This window comes from Saccharomycodes ludwigii, chromosome I (assembly GCF_020623625.1).
Source record: "Saccharomycodes ludwigii strain NBRC 1722 chromosome I, whole genome shotgun sequence".
Classification (NCBI taxonomy): Eukaryota; Fungi; Ascomycota; class Saccharomycetes; order Saccharomycodales; family Saccharomycodaceae; genus Saccharomycodes; species Saccharomycodes ludwigii.
This window is the reverse complement of record NC_060200.1, coordinates 2,623,892-2,637,574: the sequence shown is the minus strand read 5'-3', so window position 1 is coordinate 2,637,574 and position 13,683 is coordinate 2,623,892. Positions and strand designations below refer to the sequence as shown.

The 13,683-nt window shown below is 30.6% G+C and overlaps 6 protein-coding genes and 1 non-coding gene across 7 annotated transcripts; 3 read left to right on the top strand and 4 right to left on the bottom strand.

Annotated features, from left to right (window-relative positions):
- Positions 1–1,068, bottom strand: ALG5 (dolichyl-phosphate beta-glucosyltransferase; the record flags this gene model as incomplete). The annotated part of the gene is made up of 1 exon (XM_046080116.1): positions 1–1,068. The coding sequence occupies one exon, from the start codon at positions 1,066–1,068 to the stop codon at positions 1–3; it is 1,068 nt and encodes a 355-aa protein (XP_045937430.1).
- Positions 1,069–1,453: 385 nt separating this feature from the next.
- Positions 1,454–3,904, bottom strand: SPT21 (Spt21p; the record flags this gene model as incomplete). The annotated part of the gene is made up of 1 exon (XM_046080115.1): positions 1,454–3,904. The coding sequence occupies one exon, from the start codon at positions 3,902–3,904 to the stop codon at positions 1,454–1,456; it is 2,451 nt and encodes an 816-aa protein (XP_045937429.1).
- A 1,425-nt stretch (positions 3,905–5,329) lies between these two features.
- On the top strand, positions 5,330–5,403 carry SCDLUD_001141. The gene has a single exon. It is a non-coding gene; the product is annotated as a tRNA-Asn (tRNA).
- A 385-nt stretch (positions 5,404–5,788) lies between these two features.
- On the top strand, positions 5,789–9,340 carry NEW1 (New1p; the record flags this gene model as incomplete). Its single annotated transcript, XM_046080114.1, has 1 exon — positions 5,789–9,340. One exon carries the CDS (start codon positions 5,789–5,791, stop codon positions 9,338–9,340), a length of 3,552 nt encoding a protein of 1,183 aa, XP_045937428.1.
- A 260-nt stretch (positions 9,341–9,600) lies between these two features.
- Positions 9,601–10,434, bottom strand: FPY1 (flavin adenine dinucleotide pyrophosphatase; the record flags this gene model as incomplete). The annotated part of the gene is made up of 1 exon (XM_046080113.1): positions 9,601–10,434. The coding sequence occupies one exon, from the start codon at positions 10,432–10,434 to the stop codon at positions 9,601–9,603; it is 834 nt and encodes a 277-aa protein (XP_045937427.1).
- A 578-nt stretch (positions 10,435–11,012) lies between these two features.
- CHP1 (ribosome-associated Tef1p biogenesis chaperone CHP1) lies at positions 11,013–11,459 on the top strand (the record flags this gene model as incomplete). The annotated part of the gene is made up of 1 exon (XM_046080112.1): positions 11,013–11,459. One exon carries the CDS (start codon positions 11,013–11,015, stop codon positions 11,457–11,459), a length of 447 nt encoding a protein of 148 aa, XP_045937426.1.
- Positions 11,460–11,740: 281 nt separating this feature from the next.
- MMT2 (Mmt2p) lies at positions 11,741–13,198 on the bottom strand (the record flags this gene model as incomplete). The annotated part of the gene is made up of 1 exon (XM_046080111.1): positions 11,741–13,198. The coding sequence occupies one exon, from the start codon at positions 13,196–13,198 to the stop codon at positions 11,741–11,743; it is 1,458 nt and encodes a 485-aa protein (XP_045937425.1).
- Positions 13,199–13,683: the final 485 nt, after the last annotated feature.

The following is a 13,683-nucleotide window of genomic DNA, read 5'->3' as shown; positions in this document are numbered from 1 at the left end:
CTAACATTCAACGTTATCTTTGTAGATGCCCAATAGGTAAGCCAATCTTATAACAACCAAATCAATTGCCATGTTTATGCTATCACGAGCTAGATCAACTTTTGATCCACCCACTTCATGCCAAGAAATGGGTATTTCAAAAACAACAATTTTTTTTCTTAATGCCAAAATCAAAATTTCTACATCAAAGATCCATCGTTCAGTACGTAAATATGGTAAAACTTGCTGAATTGCTTTTCTGTCAAACAATTTAAATCCACATTGTGTATCCTTAATTGATCTAATACCGAATATGTAAACCAAAGTATGTAAACCGTACATTAAGAAATTTCTAATAAAGGATCTTTTGACGACTGCATCAGTATTAACCATATGAGCACGCGATCCAATAGCAATAATACCAGTATCGGGATTGGAATGGGAATTACCATTATTTCTTTTTCTTTTTTCTTGTTCACTCTTAATTTTATTTAATAATTTGGAAACATCTTTAAAATTGCTTGCACCATCCGCATCAGCAAATAATCCATATTTACCCCTGATATGCAACAAACCATGCTTTACAGCGCCACCCTTACCTCTATTCTTTACCAATTTAACAACACGCAATAGATTTTCACCAGTTTCTTCGTTAGTTAGCTTGTCTTGGAATTTTTTGGATAGTTCTAAGCAATATTCAGCAGTTTTGTCTTTGCTACCATCATCCACAATAATTATTTCAAATTTGTTTTTAAAATTTTCATTTAAATAATCAATGGCTTCTTGTAACATAACTAATATCCGACCGGTTTCATTATAGCTAGGAACAACAACAGACAATTCAATGGATGCATCATCATCAGTTTCAGTTGAACCATTTAAGACATGTTTTAATCTTTTGGATTTAATATTATGCGACTTATTGTCGTAAACTGAACATTGTAACTCATCTTCATGTGGCTTCCTTGGGGTATGTGAAAATATATAAACCAACAAATAAACAGACAGGAGAACAACAACCAATAAAGTGAATATAAGGGAGTAAAAGTTTTGTATTATATAATGTTTAATTGTTATTAATGATTGCATTACTTGTATTTTAATTTTTTTTTATTTTTGCTTTCTTTTCGTTTTCCTTTTTAAAAATAATCGAAAATTCACTATTTCTTAATACTTTTAATTTTTATTTTTTCTTGGAAAAAAAATTTTGTTTATTTTTTTTTGATTCCAATTTTTTCTAAATAAATTAAAAACATGTGCTCAGAAATAAAACAATAATAATAAATGTAATAAAAAACATCGAAAAATTTAATTTGTTCAATATAAAATGTCAAAAAAAGTGTATCAAAGTGTTCTCACTATAAACTGTTACATTTATATTTATATATAGAAAAGCCTATACAAGTAAATTCTAAAGGGGCAAAAAACCAAAAAAAAAAATAAAAATAAGTAAGTAAATAAATAATATACTGTATTAGTTTGACCTAGGCTGTTCAAACATATCCATCTCTATTATAGGTGTAGTCATTGTACTTGGAAAGGAAACTTTTTCATTATTATTTGGCTTAGTATTATAACTAGCGTTTGTAAGGGTTGTCAATGGTGAACTATTGCTAGTATTATCTGTATTTATACAAGCACCAACACCACCACTCATTATAGTGTGAAATGTTTTAATAGCATCGCTCTTCAAATCATCGTTTTCATCTTCAACCAAAGAATTAGAAGTAATATTAACCGAAGAAGAAGATCCAAAACTTGATCTCTTAGCGTTAATCCTTAAACCAGGATCATTGGCGTCTTGTCCGGAATTATTATCATTTGGTGGAGAAGAAGGCATAATCCTACGTTTTTTTAAGGTTATAGAACTATCTTCACCAAATTCTTCCACTTCATCATCCTCATCTTCATTGTATATCCTTTGTTTGTCTTTACACTTAATATTAAACCCACATTTTGATGCACTTTCTTCATCATCATCAGAGTTATTTCCAACTGGATTATTTTTAACAAGACCTATCATAGCAGACAATGAAGGTAAATCTGGTGACGATCTAGTGTTACCACCTTTATTACAATAATAGCTATTGCTGTCTGTAGTCTCGACCATATTATTCCCTATATTATTAACAGTCGTTGAGTGGGGGGAATTGGCATTCTTAATTTTATTAGTAGCAATAAAATCTGCTGATAACATTTTTTTTTTCGGTGAATTATTAAAATCTGTATCATTTAGCAAATTTTTCAAAAGCCATTCATCATTGTGATTAAAATCGTCCATGGAAGGGTTTGCATTATTATTGGTTTTCGAATTATTTATAATACCAAATGCTTTATTATCGACATTATTATTATATTTAGTGTAAACCAGTTCTTCAATATACGTCATATTTTTACCAAACAATAAATCCAAATTTTTTATATCAGTGTATTGTGTATAGGGTGAAATTTCTCTTTCGTTTAAAGGGGGTGGCAAATTTTCTTTATTGCTATTTCGATGAGTATTGTTAAAACTATTCTTACCATATATGCTATTAGTTTTAAACGTGGAATTATTTAGAATGTCTAATCTACTTTCTGAATTTTCTATGACATTTGTTGGAATGTCTTCATAATCATCTTCTAATACTTCATCATCAACTGAGAAATCTTGTTCAATAGATAATGGTCCGATATCTTGAACGCCTGATTTACCTGTAAAATGATGATTATTGTTGTTGTAGTACTTTGTTGTCATTTTATCCACCAATTCTGGGGTACGTGCCTTATTTGATGCAAGTTTATTATTCTTGTTGCCATTCTGTGCTAGCATTGATTGCTTCCTGTCATTGTTTTCTGTGGAATTCATTAGTTTTTTTACAGAATTGATATTATTGTGGGCAGTAGTGGAGGACGCACTAGTTTTTTTATTGGGAATTTTTTTTAATCTTTTACTGGTGGGAAGATTGTCTAGGAAATCAAATCTTTTACTGACATCATTTGCTATAACGACATCATTATTGTTATTCGTATTGGTAACAGTATTCCTATCTTGAATTGAGAAAAAATGTTCAGTAGTAGTATTCGTTGGACTATTATTATTATTATTATTATTATTATTATTATTATTGGATATAGTAATATTATTGATGCTGTTTTTTTGATCGGCCTTTAAAATCTTGTTGATAATAGATGGTTTAAAGGTTTTTTTTGTTGTCTGCATTTGCTGAGCCAATTGCGTGTTCCAAATAGGTAATGATTGTGTTTTACAAGCTTTTGGTGCTGGTTTAGGATTAGTGATTCTCTTCACTTTTTTACCAGTAGGATTACTATTGAACGATCTACTACCAGCTATCATTGTTTGTGATTTAGAAACACTAGGCCTCCTACTATTAACAACTGAATTTATAGCACTACTTTTTTTAACTTTGGAAAATCGTAGTTTTATCTCCAAAATATCATTTGTTTGTAAAAACCCATTTTTCCTGAATAAAGCAGCAAAATTGGTACAAACACGACCAATAATCATTTGGTTTTTATTTTTATTGTCAAAACTATTTATTGGATCAAAAATGTTAGATAATAAACCTAAACTAACAAATGGTTCGCCATCCTCTATTATATCCTTGTAATAAATATTAAAATCTAGAGGCATATTATTATTTAATGTAGTGTTGGTACTTATTTCAAATAACTCAGGCGAATTGGAATATACTTGGTTTAAAACACTTTGTAAATCGATTATTCCAATTTGTATTTGTGTAATACTATTATCATTAGTATTATCAGGTTTGCCCTTTAATATATTTGTTGAAGGAAATGCAGTGACCGCAACTTGGACTGGTGCTTTACTACGAGATAAAAATGGAGTTAACTCATTGTCTACAGTATACAGAACCTTTAAAATCATAGGGGTTTGGTTTTCATTAGCCTCGTTATTATGCATTATCTTTGAATGATTATGATTATGATTATTTTTTTTTTTTTAATTTTTTTTCTTTAATAAATAAATGAATATATTTATAAAATATGATGTCCAATTGTATTAAAGATAGTACTGAATATACAAATAATAATGAACTCGTAATTTCTTATTCTTTTTTTGGTTAGATTGATTTTTTTGTATGAAACAGAGGGAAGATTACTAGACTATTAAAAGAAAGAAAATTTATAAATTAATGGACAGAACTGGTAAAAGCAGATAAAAAAAAAAAATGATAAAAAGAAAAAAGAAAAAAGATACTTAAGAATTATTATTATTAATTTATTTTTTCCATTTTATTTTCAACATTATTTACAGTTCTATGATTGACGCGTCAGTAAAACACGTTTAAAAATCTTTTAAATATTTTTGGCGTTTTTGAATATACACATTTTTTTTTTTTTTTTTTTTTTTTTTTTCGTATTATATTTGTACTGTTAAGTAAGAGTAGTTTAGAATTGTTATTTCAAGTAATGCCATTAGTTAATCATTTAAATACTTTTTAACAGGCGTGTAAATAAAAATAATCAACAAAATAACTAAAAAGATGATACACATAAAATATATTACACCCTCGAAATATGTTAGCAGTGCATTATAAATATGTTTTGAACCAGCAACAATATCAATTTGTGGCTGCATCTGATCTTTTATATTATATAATAATCTGAATAAAACTAGCAATTAATTCTCAGTTCAATTAATACTATGTATAAACAAGCATGATCTATATTTAAGTTTAGAAAATGTGTTATGAAGTAGACTGAGATACTAGTAAGTGATTCATACGGGATGAAATTATGTGGTAGAATATTATAGAACGTCATGGAAAACGGAAAAAACTAAACTAAGATTAATGTAAACCAAAAAATTATATAAACAGAACGAATAAGTTCATGCGAAAAGATGATTATTAATTATATAATTGCGAGTAAATATATGTTAAACGATAAAATAATTATTAAAGTAAAAACAATGTATTGCAAAGAATGCCCATAGATATAGCATTGTAATAACGTGTTTTTATGTCGTAATATGAAATCAAGTAAACGCATCTTACAAGTAACACTCATAAGAACAACGTAGTTATCAAGATTATTATTGAGGTTATTTAACATGATAGTGGAAATGACTAATACTACACCACTGATTAAGTTAAAACAGAACTGACAATACAAATAGTACAAATAAGAATGACATCGAGAATGATTAAGAAACGTATAAAAGGGGAAAATATTCTTCATGATATTCTTCATGATTGATTTATAGTTTTAAATAATCTTTATTATATGTGGAAACCTGAATACAATAGGAAATTAATTACCTAAATCCAAACCCGTAATTAATACGAGTAATACTGAGTTACGCTTATATTGTTTTCATGTATTTGACTCCATGGCCAAGCTGGTTAAGGCGTGCGACTGTTAATCGCAAGATCGAGAGTTCAATCCTCTCTGGGGTCGATATTTTTTTATAATTATTTATGCAATGCACGTTTCTTTTTTTTTTTTTTTTTTTTTTATTTTTTTTTTTAAATTTAATTCGATTCATTTTCCATTTTTTTTAATTGTATTAATTTTTAGAAGAAGTTGGCTTCATCATTATTATTTAATCAGTATCTTTTCTTTTCTTTTCTTCTCTTTTCTTTTTCTTCTCTCTTTCTTCTTTCTTTCTTTGTCTTTTTTTAATTCAATCTACTCTTGACTATTTTTCTTTTTCCTTTTTCCTTTTCTATTCAAACTCAAACTGTCTTTTCAATAACGTCAAGTTAAAGGGCCAAAGTCATTTAAATCTCATCGATATTATTTTTAAATAAAGGAAAAAAGAATCAAAGGAAAAAAAAAAAAAATGGCTCCCCCAAAGAAATTTGTTTCTTTGGATTCTTATCTAGATAAAAAACCAGAAGACCCTGCTATGGTGTCTTCTCCATACGGTGGATATTTTAAAAACCCACACTCAGGCGGTAGTTATAATAATAATAGTAATAATAATTATCAAGCCAATAACAAACACAATAATCAAAAAAATATGGGATATCAACCATATAAAAATTATAACACCCATCAATACAATAACGGTAACAATGGTTACCAAGCATACAAAGAACCAGAGACTTTACAAGATAACAACATAATTAAAGTAAAGCCAAAAAATTTTGCTGTTGCCAAGTCCGCCACTCTTCTTCAGAGTAACAATAATGCTAATGAAGTGGATAAGCTTTTCAAAGATTTAAAAATTTCCGATGATTTTTTGAAAACAGAACTGAGTTTACTAATTCAGTCCTCTACAATATCCGAATGCAAAACCGTAATTTTGAGTATTATCGACAAGATTAACTCTATGGATTTAAAATATAAGGCCTCGGTAATTGAAACCTGGAAACTTGTTGAGGTAATCACCAAATTATCCAAAAGCAAGAATTCCGCTTTGTTGAGAGAAAGTTCGTTGCTATTTATTTCTCTATTAGCTAATAATGTTATTTCAGGGAACAACCCTCAAGAGTGCTACTTATGCGAATTTTTACCCATTACTTTGGATTCCATGAGTGATAAAGAGAATATTGTTAAACGAGCCGCTCAACATGCTATTGACTCTATTTATGGGTGTTTCCCAGTTGAAGGTCTTGTTTGCAGCTTTTTTTATAAAATTCTAGAATATTTGAAAAGTTCCGCCAAATGGACATCTAAGATCGCCGCTTTGAAATTGGTTGATAAATTAAGGGAAGAGTGTCCGAGCGATATGCTAGAGTTAACTTTTAAGGATGCTGTCCCAATTTTAACTGATATTGCAACTGATTTTAAACCGGAGTTAAGTAAACATGGTCATAAGACTTTATTAAATTTTGTTAGCGTTTTAGATAATTTAGATTTATCCCCACGTTACAATTTAATTGTTGATACATTACAAGATCCAACCAAAGTTCCAAATGCCATCAAATCATTAAGCAGTGTTACCTTTGTTGCCGAAGTTACCGAGTCATCACTAAGTTTATTGGTTCCCATCTTATCTAGGTCTTTGAAAAATATTGGTTCTGCTTCCCAAGAACAATTAAGACAAACTGTTATAGTTATTGAAAATTTAACAAGATTAGTCAATAATCATTTGGAAATTGAAAGTTTTATCCCAGATTTAGAACCAATTGTCAAAAAAGTGGTTGAAATGGCCTCTTTGCCAGAAGTTAGAGACTTGGCCTCTAAAGCATTGCACGTTTTAAACGATGACACTGAATTGAAAAATGGTAGATTTCCCGGTAGAATCACCGAAAAACAAGGCAGGGAATTCCTTATTAAAAATTTAACTCTAGACTATTTTGAAAATAACGAAACTATCATCACGTATATAACAAAGTTAATCACTTTGGATGCCAACGTCAATGATTGGAAGTCGTTATCTTCCTACTTAAAGTTATTCTGTAGTGAAGAAAAAGTTGACAACTTACTAGCTAAATTGAGAACAACATTTGATGCTGATCGAGGTATTAGCAGAGATGATGATGAAGCAGGTGCCGTTGAGATCGTTAACGCTGATTTTTCTTTAGCATATGGTACAAGAATGTTATTAAATAAAACTAATTTAAGACTATTGAAGGGACACAGATATGGTTTATGTGGTAGAAATGGTGCTGGTAAATCTACTTTGATGAGGTCTATTAATAATGGTCAATTAGAAGGTTTCCCAGACAGAAACACAGTTAGAACATGTTTTGTTGAACACAAGATCCAAGAAAGTGAAGCTAACATGGATTTGGTTACGTTTATTGCACAAGATCCTGAATTGGGCTCTGCATCTCCTGAGGAAATTTCTAAAGCTTTGGAAGAAGTTGGTTTCAATGAGGAAAGAAGAAATCAATCGGTTGGTTCTTTATCAGGTGGTTGGAAAATGAAATTAGAATTGGCTAGAGCTATGTTATTGAAAGCTGATGTTTTATTGTTGGATGAACCCACTAACCATTTGGATGTTTCCAATGTTCAATGGTTGGAAGACTATTTGTTAAAACATACTAATATTACTTCTTTACTTGTTTCTCATGACTCAAGATTTCTAGATGCTGTATGTACTGATATCATTCACTACGAAAATAAAAAATTAGTTTATTACAAGGGTAACTTAGCTGCATTTGTTGAACAAAAACCTGAAGCCAAATCGTACTATACTTTGAGTGATTCCAACGCCACTATGAGATTCCCACCACCGGGTATTTTAAGTGGGGTGAAGTCGAATACCAGATCCGTTGCTAAAGTGACTGATATCAGTTTTAGCTATCCAGGTGCTACCAAACCATCTTTAGAAAACGTTTCCTGTTCACTATCCCTAAGTTCCCGTGTCGCGGTTCTAGGTCCAAATGGTGCTGGTAAATCCACTTTGATCAAATTATTGACTGGAGAATTAGTTCCAGACTCTGGTAAAGTGGAAAAGCACCCCAATCTACGTATTGGTTATATTGCACAACACGCTTTGCAACACGTCAATGAACATAAAGAAAAAACTGCTAACCAGTATTTGCAATGGCGTTATCAATTTGGTGAGGATCGTGAAGTTGTTTTGAAGGAAAGTAGAAAGATTTCCCAGCAGGAAACTGAGATTATGAAAAAGGAAATTGACATTCAAGATGGCAGGGGCAAAAGACAAATCGAGGCAATTGTTGGTAGACAAAAATACAGGAAATCTTTTCAATACGAAATTAAATGGAGATATTGGAAGCCCAAGTACAATTCCTGGGTCGGCAAAGAATTTTTAGAAAAAGAGGGTTTTGGCAAGCTAGTTCAAAAATTCGATGATTTTGAGGCATCGAGAGAAGGTCTAGGTTATCGTGAATTGATTCCAAGTGTTATCACAAAGCATTTTGAGGGGGTTGGTTTAGATGCTGAAATCACTAACCACACCCCTCTAGGGTCTTTATCTGGTGGCCAATTGGTTAAAGTTGTTATTGCCGGTGCTATGTGGAATAATCCACATTTACTAGTCTTGGATGAACCCACCAATTATTTAGATAGAGACTCGTTAGGGGCCTTAGCTGTTGCTATTCGTGAATGGAGTGGTGGTGTTGTCATGATTTCACACAATAACGAATTTGTTGGAGCTTTATGTCCTGAACAATGGCATGTTGCTGATGGTAAATTGGTCCAAAAAGGTGTTACCGCAATTGACCAGAGTAGATTCGAAGATGGTGGTAATGAAAATGCCCATGGTTTGAAGAATGCTATGGCTAAAGGTTCTAATATTGAAGATGATGACTCCCCAGCCAATATTAAAGTTAGAAGAAGAAAGAAGAAATTAACAAGAAATGAAAAGAAGTTACAAGCAGAACGTCGCCGTCTACGTTACATTGAATGGTTATCTTCTCCAAAAGGTACTCCAAAACCGGTTAACACTGATGATGAAGATGAAGGTGACGAGTAGGAAGCTAAAAAAACAAAAAAAAAAAAAAAAAATTAATAATAATAATTTAGCAAAATGGAAAAGAATTGCATGTATCTTTCCATACTTTTTCTTTCTTAAATCACTAAAATAGTGATAATAATAGTAATAATTTTTTTTTTTTTTTAATTTTGTATATGTAAGTATATATGTATATGTAGGAATTAAGTGAAAAAAAAAATTTTTTTTTTTTTCTTTCCCTTTTTTGGGTTATCTCTTTATTTTTATAAGAATATATATCATCATAACTTGTCTTTTCTTTGATTTGAATAGTTATCTTCGTCTTGAGAACTAACCTCTTCACCCTTTAGTTTTGCAATGACCAATTTTTTGATTTTTTCTAATTCGGCTTTATCACTTTCACTACCCAAGATACTAATGGTATTGAAACCCATACCAAAATGAGGATAAGAACCTAGTTTGATGTTTTTAGAAACTTTATTTGCATTTTCCTGTAATTCACGTAGAAAACTAGCAAAATAAGATTCGCCATATGGAGTCTTAACAAAATATCTTAAATAATGAACATCTTTTAGCTGGTAAATTTTTTGAAAGTTTGGCTTCATCAACTCCAATAATTTTTCAAATAATTGAGGGATACCAGGCAATATGTAAACCTTTTTGTCAATAGAACAAACTGGAACCCACATTTTTTCATCCACGTAATAATTTTTTACAATGTCACCTGTTGGCAAAGTTGCCATCCTGTAATGGTCCTTTAAGGCTTGACCTTGAAATCTTTTGGTTGGTTGGTTGATTCTTTCCATTCTAGCAACACATTCTTGATTCAATAAGCAAGGCAAATTAAAAGCTTTTGAAATAGATTCATAAGTGATATCATCATGTGTGCTACCAATACCTCCAGAGGTAACAATCAGATCATTTTCTAAGCTCAACCGTTTAATAGAAGTTTCGATTTGTATCAGATCATCCCCGATGGTTGAAATTTCTCTCAATGGAATCCCCAAGTTATAGCAGTACTTGGCAAAATACCTCGAGTTTGTATCTGTTATCTTACCATTTAAAACTTCATCCCCTATAATAAGAATAGCTGCTGAAACATTAATGTTGGACATGATTCTAAGTGATCTTTTAATTTGTAAAGTGTTGTTGTACTTTATATTTTTAGCAGTAAATTTAAACATAATATATGCTAACTGTCCCATATGTGATTACAAAGTTAAAAAGTTGTGCATGAGATGAAGAAAAAAAACAAGATTTTGATAAGTAGGAGTTAAATTAAGCGGCCACAATTATTAAGATTGAATTTGAATCTGATTGTAAATTTTAAGATCTCTGCCGGTTTCCTTATAAAATTGGGCGCCATTTCGTTATGTGAATTAGCATTTTATTTCAAAGTCCTAAACATCTCGTGTTAAATAGATTTCGGACAATGATTGTCCTTCAGGAATATTCCAGAACAATCCGGCATCACGTACAAGTTATTCGCATCAACAAAAAAAAAAAAAAAGAAAAAAAAATTTACTTTTACTTTTTTTTAACTTTTCTTTATTATTGTTATTTAAACAGTGATATCCCTTTTATCAAAAATAAAATCAAACATTTATATTATTATAGATCAAAGTAGAATATAACCAACTAATCAACTTTTTGATTTGACAAAAAAAAAAAATTATATATTATACACGAAAAGATGTCTGTTTCACAATTTGATGCTGAAAATGCCGATAACTTAGAAGATATTGAAAAGCAATTTGCTGTTGTTGCTGTAGAACAAGCAGAAGCTTATTGGAGTTTATTGACCAAAGTGCCAGGTTCTAAGTTAAAGTTAACCAGATATGATGATGAAATTTATGAAAAATTTATTGAACATTTCCCAGAATATTCCGATATTGAAAAAATCAAAAAATTTGAAGAAGCAGATCTAAAGAATAAGGAAGCCAAGGATAAATGGAGAAAATTTATAAAATTGTTTGAAAAGAAAGTTGATGATTTCAATTTTGGTACTTTATTAAGAACCGATGCCTCTTCTAAATATGGTCAATTCACCACATGTTTTGTTGTTAGATTGCAATTTTACTGTTTTGAAATTGCTAGAAACAGACATGGCTTGAATGATTGGATTAGCAAAAGTAAATAAATGAAAAAGTAACGGTAATTGTTAAGAATAATATGTTTATGTTAGTGCTTAATTTTTCTGTATAGTATGCTACTACATTTACCTATAATTAACTAAAAGGAATGGTTTTGTATTGTCCTCATATATTATTAATTTTTTTTTTTTTTTTTTTTTACTTATGTGGTAACCGCCGAATATTATTTCCTGTAATTTTTTTATTATGTTAGTTCTTCTTCTTTCTTGTTACTTAATAATAATAATAATAATAATAATAATAATAATAATAATATATATATATATAACTAATGAAAATGAGTATGGCCCCCATTACCAAATAAATGAGAATGATTGTGTCCATGATCATGGTCACATTTAATGGCAGCTTCGGGAATTGGTGCGGTATCCATTTCACGTTGGCTTTGTAACTCTTTCTTTTCTTCATCATTCAATTTAGGCTTTTCCTCAATATATTCTACGTGAACCTGTTTCAAGTGAGGTACATTGGCCATCAAGATATTTCTTAAATGATCAGTTACAATCTCAAATTCTTTAATACCTAGGACATTATCCCATTTCTGCAATGGAACTTCTAACAGTAAATTAGCGTGCAGATTTGGTCCACTAGTTAACAACGTTAAATTCACCAAAGTATATGGCTTTTTAGAGTTGTTGTTCGAGACCATTTTAGTTAAAGAGTCTCTAATTATATTTTCCACAGAAATATACTTTGGGTCAGTCTCTGAAAGCGCTTTATCTAATAGTTCCTTACAGGACGATGCCATGCCTGAAATACCAGCTTTCAAGACCAGGCCCGAAACAAGCAATCCACCGACTGCATCTAAAGAAGTAATTCCAAACAAGTAACCGGAAGAAATAGTAACTAGAGCAACTAAAGAGGTTAAAGAGTCAACTCTGTGGTGCCAAGCATTAGCTAATAGGACACTAGAGTTTTGTTCAAGGGCAATTTTTTTAGTGCATTGGAACAACCATTCTTTAACAGCTATGGAACCGGCTGCGATCCAGGCGGCGTTAACATTTGTGGCTATATCAACTGCATGAGAATGTGCATGAATATGGAGGATTTCTAATAAAGTGTGGGGAATAATAGGCCCCACAATAGATATTAGAGAAGAATAACCAATGCTAAAACCAGCAAACGCCAAAATAGAAGAAACAGCTAAACCACCAATAGTTTCCACTTTCCCAAACCCGTATGGATATTCTTTGGTTGGAGGTTTTTTGCTCAAATTAACACTAATTAAGGTTAAAAAATCAGCAACCAAGTCACTAGCAGCATGAACGGCATCAGCCAATAAAGCCTGAGAGTGGAAAACGATACCACCAAAAAATTTACCCAGTGCTAAGCCGACGTTCACACCTAGACCAATCCAAGTTATTCTCACACCTGGATTTTTTTTAAATTGTTTTTTATCTAATAACAGAGACATAAAGGTGTCTGAAGTCGAAGTAGCGTGATGGTGATGGTGGGATGCTCTATTTAACATTGTACCCAATTGAAAGGAATCATTTTTTTCAGTTTCACTTTCACGCAAATGGATATGATCATGCTCTGCATTGGCTAGGTCTTCTTGTAATTGTTTTGTTTCCTTTTCAGTTAGCTCTCTGAAATTTGGGCTTGTAGTTTGTAAGTTTCTTGTAAGTCTCAAAGTAATGGATATTGGCGGTTTAATATTATATTTAGCATTTAAAACACCACTTCTTATTCCTAACCTTGTAGAAGAATGAACCAACTTTAGCATACTGTTGTAAAGGGTGTATTAAGAGGTGGTTTATTTTTCTTTTATATATTTATTTATTTATTTATTTCTATTTCTATAACTATTTTTTTTTTTATTTTTTCAGTTATGTATATATTATATATATATATATACAAAGAGAGATATAAAAAAATAAAAAAAATAAAAGTGGAGATTACTTCAAAGTTTAAAAGAACAATAATATCTTGGTTATTATTTATGAATATATATCGTCATCATAAAAACTTTCTAAGTACACCCGGCCAAAAAAATAATTTTTCTAACAAGCTTTTTTTTTTTGTACTTTTTTTTCTCTTTTTTTCTTTTCTTTTCTTTTCTTTCCCTTTCCGATCATACCAGAAAAAATAACCAAAATTGAAAATTAAAAAAATGCAAAAATACTCCAAAAAAAAGACACGTAATTTCGTGTTAGTTTTCGCGAATGTGCGAAAGATGCCAACTCGCTAAAGAAATGTTTGTCGAATAAA